General features: G+C 42.3%; 1 protein-coding gene across 3 annotated transcripts in view; it reads left to right on the top strand.

The window, feature by feature from the left end:
* Nucleotides 1-4,246: 4,246 nt before the first annotated feature.
* Nucleotides 4,247-7,730, top strand: part of LOC118287362 (protoheme IX farnesyltransferase, mitochondrial) — a 32,253-nt gene continuing 28,769 nt past the window's right edge. For all 3 annotated transcript variants that reach the window (XR_007029818.1, XM_035612457.2, XM_035612456.2), the window contains exons 1-4: nucleotides 4,247-4,394; nucleotides 5,643-5,785; nucleotides 5,897-6,278; nucleotides 6,565-6,689. Coding sequence is in view for 2 of the 3 variants with exons in the window: in XM_035612457.2 (XP_035468350.2) it covers nucleotides 4,364-4,394; nucleotides 5,643-5,785; nucleotides 5,897-6,278; nucleotides 6,565-6,689 (681 nt within the window). In the remaining variant the exon portion in view is untranslated. The remainder of the gene's footprint in view (nucleotides 4,395-5,642; nucleotides 5,786-5,896; nucleotides 6,279-6,564; nucleotides 6,690-7,730) is intronic.

Here is a 7,730-nt window from a genome sequence, read left to right as displayed (position 1 = left end):
CCTTTTTGAAAAGGAACAAGAGTCTGTCCCACGGGGAAATTCCACTGGTGATGTCAGTATTCCAGCGTGGTGCCATCCTGGTGGGGGGTAGGGTGGTGGACGGCTGCTCCATCTGACGCCCCGTGGTTGACGAGCAACAGGGCGCCAGGCGGGGGCTCGTTAGACAACCTATGACAACAAGATGTTGCCCTTGAAAATCAATTATAAACAGGAAAGCATCTCTGCATCTGTTTCTGCTTGGAGTTATGCGGCGCTGTCTGCCTCGCTGTGTTTTTTTAGAAGCTCTGACTCCACTGCCATTCAGATGGTCATCCCCGCGGGATTAGTGATGGCACTAAAGCCTGTGGGACAGTGCTTGTAAATCAGAGCAGATGAACCGGGGCGATGACAGGCCTGGGAGGCCTCCGTTATTTCACTGGGCCATTTACTGGGGCTTCCTGGGAGGAGGGAGGGGGGGTTGTCTCATTATAGGCGCTCAGTGCGCTCCCCAGTGTGAGACACGTTAAACTGGAATAAAAAATGATTTGGCCATTTTGCGAGGGCCATATGTGGGCAGCAGACTGTTTGCACGGAGAAACAGGGCCTTTCTCATTACTGTCTATTAATGGCCCTTCAGCACTTTGCTTACACAGGCTGGGGCCCACGCTACCTTCAATTGATTCAACATGTCACCTTTTCACCACTAAGTGCCAAAGAGCTGTGTTTTATATAGAAAGCGGAGTAAATTCCGGGACCTTTTGAAATTGCTAAAGAGACCTGTTTTCCCCTTGCCACACCAGCTTCGCCGTAAACCAGACAGCCAGAGACCCTAATCCACCAATCCCACTGACATCTGCTCTCCGCCGCCGACTTATTATTCCTAGCTTTCCTTGAATGTAGATGATGCCACTTTGAAACCGTTTGAAAGGTATATTCAGTAAATGTTACTGTTATCCTGCCATTGATTTTTTTTTGGAGTCCTATTTTATCACTATTCAAAATACACAAAAATCCAATCCCCCTCTGTAGCTGGACAACACGACAGGTCTAGTATTCCCCTGGCTGACATCAGCCTGCCTTTGCTCTGATAAACTACATGTCATCACTCTCACACAATACAAGCCTTAACTCCTTTTGTGCCTTTTGTTCCCCTCTGGAGAGGATGTTTTCAGCCATCTCAAATTCTCAAGATGCAGTGAAAGCGCCGCGATAAAAGGCCCCCATACTGAGACCACCACCAGAGGTAGAGTCACTGTAAAGGTCCCTTTGAAAGATCCCTTTTGGGTTGAACAGATTCGCAAACTCCTCCTATTGTTCCTGAGCCATCCCACTCCACTTTGCCCATCTGTTCCACAGGTCCTGTCTTTTTGGTCCACCTTATGGACAGAAGGCATTAAAGGCATGTTAGGCTTTGTCTTTACCCGCTCGGGTGAATCGGGCAATTATATAGACAAAAGGAGCTTCCTGACTTCTTGACCCACAAAACCCTTGATAAAAGGGTGTCGGTATGTCTCATGATATCTCACCAACCTGACGACAATAAATTGTGTACCCCCACCTTTAAATTAAACATGTAATAGTAACATAAACACAAATAAAACCTGCACATTATGTATTATCCCAAGCTGCAAGGTTAATGGTCCAGCAAAGGGATAAGCAGCGCTGGTCCTTGGAATTCATTCAGGCATTGGCAGCGGATAAACTATTCCCTGATGCAGTAAACAAATATTATTCCGTTCCAGTCTGGAGGAAGAGGGGCGGCCGCATGCTCATGAATGAGACTGTTTGTTAATGTGAGGCCCTGACATTCTGTTAAGGATGTCAGTCATCGGTAGTGGTAGCCTACAGATTGCTGTACAAAAGATTATGGTTTGACTCGGAGCCTGACACGGCCATAAACTTGGCAGGTTTGATCCCTACCCTACCCAGCAACTGTATTCCCTCAGCCCCGCACAAGGAAAATGAAGCAAAAACGCGGACCGCTGAAATTGCATTACAGTATCCCCTAGAAATAAATAATATGGTGTAAAACCAAGCAATAAAGCTGCTTTTCAGCACTCACATCAAAAGCAGACCTTTAGAGGTTGACCCGGTCAGCGCAGAATGAAAATCGTGCACTGCAGCACATAACGGTTATCTCCGGCAATAAAGGTGCTGTTGTGCTGGATCCGGGATGGCCTTGTATGTATTGTTGGCATTCATCAGCCCCTGCATCTTGATGGTGCATGGAGATTACACCATGTAATCTTGGCAAGGGAAGGAGGAGCTGGCAGTGGAGCGGAATGACTGAGATGAATCAGGGGAATTGGATGCTCAGCTTGGATTGCGGTGGGACTTTTGAGTTCATTGACAACAACCGTGATTGTAAAGGATGCTCTGCCCATTCATAATAACAAACCATACATTATATGATTCTGTGTACACCATTATTATTATTATTATAATTATTATAATTATTATTATACCAAATAATTAATCACAATTTTAAAAGGATGGGTTTATAAATTACCTTGAAATTTAATAAACAACGAGGACTGTTTTCATTTTGAATTGAATATGATCTTGCAAATTGGATCAACATAATAATCGTCCGCCTGCGTCACTAAAAAAAGGAAATGAAACACTGTGCGGCCTGAAACACACAATCATACTGTTTTATTGTCTTTGTTTGAATAAACCCAGGCTGCGGAGTGAAACCAGCGGAGAGAGCGTTAATCAGAAGGTTTCCATCTTGTTGGAAGTGGCAGCCAGGGCCAACAAGATGATCATACACATAAATAACAGGCCAAACAGCGGGCCCAGTCAGAGGACACACAAGGGCGGGAGGCAAAAGGCCAGACATTGAATTAGACAGCAATTTTGAATTAAATGAAACCCATCTTCAGCTGGGATTTATTGGTCAATGACAAACTGACTTCGCAAAACATAAAACTAACAACTGGTGGTTGTTATGAGTGAACACATTGTTTTGCACATTGTTGTAAATCAGCTGATCAGAATTAAGTTCTTGATGTGTAAAAAAAGAAATCATAATAAAGTGCACAAATATGCTACATCTTGAAACTATAGCATCTAATCAGGAAAATAACTAGGACACAATAGTTCCGAATTGTGAAAATACGACTTTTACACTCTGATTTAATAGGTCACACCATCTTAAGCAATTTATGCACTCACATAAAAAATGTAATATGAAATTCAACATTTACGTTCAGTGAAAAAGAGGAAAGACGCTATTTCACACAGCAGATGTCACGTATTTAATGAGTTTGGCTTTTGTTTTGTCAGTCATCTGTGATGAAGAAGACGATAAGATGAGTTAAATCAGGATGTGGGTGGTTTTCCCCTGCTGAACAACCTCCAAAGGGAAAGTAATTAATAGAAGACTAGGTGCTCTATAAAACCATAAAACAACAGGTGTTACTCATATTATGAACAATGGCTCCATTCAATGTAAGTGACTCATCAATTCATGACAGTGTGACAGAGAAATTACAAAAATATATACAGTAACCATGGAAGGAATATCATTTAATAAACTGTGAAGCTACCCATTTATAGAATATGGCATACAGAAGAAGAGTTGAAGTTAGTTTGCTACTTTTAATATCATTCCTGACCAAATATTGTATTTAAAGTTCATATAAGACATGTTAGAAGTAATTTTAAGGGCAATCTTGTAATTACTTCACATCTGTGTTGTATTAACAAGAAAGAAAATAATAAATCCTGCATTCACTTATGTCAAGATGCAGTCAGGTATTATTTTTTTTTACTTTTTCGTATTGGGCTGCAACTAATACAAATATTCATTATGGATAAATCCAATGCTTATTATCCCAGTAAATCTATTTTCTATTTTGTTTGAAAAAAAATTGAAAAAATTCTTTCTTCTGTCAAAGCAACAGTTTGAACCTCTAAAATGATTGTTCAGAATTAAATAAAATTATTTAAAATAGTTAAGAGAAAAAGCGAAAAATTTTGAAGCTGAAACGATGAAATGCTTCATACGTTTGCGTATTAGGTATCAAATGTTTTGTAAATGTGGAAAAATAATTTCAGTCGTTAATTCTGAAAATTCTGAATCCATTCAGCAGCACATGTTGGGTGGTTTCACTTTTAACAAAACTTTGATTGTATATTTTGGGCGTAAAAATCTTGCTCTTTGAATTAATAAAGTCCTGGTGTAGAAGTAGAAATTGTATATATTTAATTCTATTAAATACAACTTGTACTTGTAACTCACGGTTTCCTTGTGTTGGGTAAGATTGTCCAGACTTCCGTGACCCGGAAGTGCTTTTTCTTTTACCCCCGACGAGGTCAAAATGGCGGCTCGCTGCATGTGAAGGGCTCGACACGGGAGCCGGCTCGATGATCGGAGAACATGTATAAAACGCCATGTAGCAGACTGTCAGGTAACGTCGCGGGGGGGGGGGGGGGGGGATGCGGACACTTCGTCTAACGTGTCGTTGGCTTTTGAAGTCGCCTTCGTTGCGCGAATGCTGAAAGCAGCCCCCTCAAAGCTAAGGCGGAAGCTAGCTCGTTAGCTTAGCATGTGGCTATCCGGACGGATGTTTGGCAGGAGGCTAGCAGTGACCTTAAACAGGAGTCAGCTGCAGCTGCAGGGACCGATTATAACACGGTTACACACTGGTTTTATTACGACGACGTCCCCCCCCCCCGTTTTATTGTAAATGCATGTTATCAAACAACAAGAAGAGCGAGCTAAAATAATGGATTTTATGCTTCTGTCGCGAGCAACAACACGTTTGTGTAATGTTTGTGTCCACTGCGTTAAATTGGGCTGTTGCTTATATTTTAATGTGTACATCAAAAGTCCTGTATGTAATATTAGGAACACAGTTCAGTATAATGTTGAATCATCCATTTACTAAACAACTTCACTGAGCATTATAACCTCAATAAAGACACATGCTATTTGCTGCAGGTTAATATTATTATGCATTTGATTGAGTTGACTGTAGTCATGTAATTTGAGTGCATGTATACTGTGCTCTCCAAAACATTACCGCCCTAAATTTACGCTTGAAAAATCAATGTCACGAATAACTGTTATTTATCACTTTCGTTCAAAGTGCAGTGATCGGAACAAAAACCTCCTCAAATCAATAATAAATCAATAGTGTCTGATACAGATACACAGTTCTCCTGTGGATTCAGGCTGATTCAGTGTCTTCTGTGTCGTAATGCGATTGGTCCCACGTGGATCAGTGTTTACATCCAGGCTCTCCAGATAGTACTTTAAGCCTAAGCATAGTATGTGTTCATTGCATGTCTATTTTCTGTCAGGTACCCTATGTAATTATATCACAAGAACATACTGGTGAAGTAAATTTGAATCTGGGAAGACCAGGGCCACCCTGGAAACAAGTAATGTTCTATTCTTTTATTTATTTATTTATTTTTTGTCCTGCACATTTAAATCTGTCATGAAATAACCGAAATAATTAATCAAGGAACTGATCAGTCCCCAGCTATTTTGCTAATCTTTCCCACAAAAATTTCCAAGCAAAAATGTATGCGGAAAAAATTATGCAGGTTCTCGGTTTTCAGCTTGATGGGCGGATATCATAATAACATCATATTCATCATATTTGTCTTGTTTTATTTCTGTTTCACATCCTGTCTTGTGTGTCTTGTAGGTTTGGTCGGTGCAAGTGTGAAACAGAAATTAGTTCAAAATGTCCTCCGCTGTAACCAGACTGCTCGGGGCCTTATCCAGCTGCACAGAAGAGATCCATCAGACCGGCCGACCTATCAGCATCTGAGCTTCCTCAAACGCCAGGTAGCTTTCACTGGGACTGATATCTAAATATCTATTTTATTTTCAGGTTGGCTGTCATTGATGGATTTCCCTCCACTTTAACACTGATACCATGTACATTTTCCCTTCCAGTATGTTGCAAAGAACAACAGTGAGCTTCTTCAACGCGCCGTCCCGAAACACGTGCCCGTCCTGACCATTGTGGACGAGCGCGATGACAGCGTTGAGATGCGGGTGGAGAGAATACCGACCATCGACCCCGTGGTCACGGGCCCTGCGCCACAGTCGGAGGCTGTCGCCAGGACGACGCAGCCCGAAGTGGGTCCTGCTGCGGCGGCACAGAAAGACGTCGCGTCCAGAAGCACAGCTGCAATATCCCACGAGACTCCACACATCCAGGTGGAGTCGGACGAGGCTAGGGAGGCTCGCCTGGACCGACAGTGGAAACAGCTGAAGGTCAACGTGGCGGACTTACCGGATATCTATGCCAGACTGGCCAAAATCAAACTTACAGGTAGAGCACACAATGCGGCTTGATTACAGCATCAAATACAAACTATTTGCAGACAGACGTTGCAGATGATGAAGCAAATACAAATAAACGATCATTACACATTCAAAAAGAAGGGATTTATCATATGCAGAGAAGTAGGACAAAAACGGTAATTCGTGAAATTGTCTTTATTAAGTCATGCTTCCACAGCAACGATGAATACTTTACCTTTTCACATGAAGAAGAAATACTTCAAAATGGCCACTTTGAAGTTCCCCATTGTAATATTCCTGCTTGATGGTTTCAGCCTTGGTGGTCACGACCGCAGCAGCTGGCTATGCAATGGCTCCGGTGCCGTTCGATCCACTCATCTTCTTCGTGGCCACTCTGGGAACAGGCCTCGCCTCATGCTGCGCCAATTCCATCAACCAGGTCAGTCTTCCTACGGAGCTGTGTGTGTGTGTGTGTGTGTGTGTGTGTGTGTGTGTGTGTGTGTGTGTGTGTGTGTGTGTGTGTGTGTGTGTGTGTGTGTGTGTGTGTGTGTGTGTGTGTGTGTGTGTGTGTGTGTGTGTGTGTGTGTGTGTGTGTGTGTGTGTGTGTGTGTGTGTGTGTGTGTGAGTGAGAGAGAGATTTGTCTTTGGCTCATGTAGTGCCTGAAAATGTCACAAGACATATCAAAACACAGCTCAGAAGTATGTCATGAATGTCATAAAACCTGGGATTTAATCAACACGCTGTCGCCATAAATGGAACATTATCTGCTTCACAAAGATGTGAGTTGCTGCAGGATTACACAGATGTATCTAATAAATGGGGTAACTCTGTTTAAAATGAATGATTAACCACAGCCCATTGACTCAAACTACAAAGACTCCACAGAGCAAAAGCAAAAAAAACAAACCCAAAACAATTCAACACATGGTCTGTGTAATTGTTTCAAGAATTGAAGTAAACAGTGCAAATGTTTCTGGCCCTAAATCTGTTTACTTCTGAGTCCCAATTTCCCTCTTGGACAGAGAGTGATGAGAACTGGTCGCAGAGCGGACACGATGTCTGTATGATAGATTTTTGTTGACATGTTTTACAAATATGAACGTTTTTGTTGACGTCCGCAGTTCTCCTCCTTTAGTGTTGCCTTTGTTCTAGAAAATGCTGAAAGAGACACGGGCACGTACATTTTCTTTTTTTCCAACCACTTGACATTCCTCTTTTTTGTGACGCATCTCTAACGTGCATCGGTCTTGACTGTAACGCTGTTATTATTTCCTTGCTGAAAGCTTTATTTTGAAGCTATAGACAAAGGGGAGCTAGTGTACCTACACACTTAGAATACCTTGAATAAGTAAGGGCCTCCCCTTCTGGCGTCTGGTGTTGACATTGTGCGTCGGGGATCTGCTCCGTGACTTAAGACTTAATATTAGCATAATGGTTGACCTCTCCCTCAGCCCTGGATTGAACTCCGTTATGTCTTTG

Source organism: Scophthalmus maximus, chromosome 16 (assembly GCF_022379125.1).
Source record: "Scophthalmus maximus strain ysfricsl-2021 chromosome 16, ASM2237912v1, whole genome shotgun sequence".
NCBI lineage: Eukaryota > Metazoa > Chordata > Actinopteri > Pleuronectiformes > Scophthalmidae > Scophthalmus > Scophthalmus maximus.
Note: the sequence above shows the minus strand (reverse complement) of the source record. Positions and strands in the feature narration are given on the sequence as shown.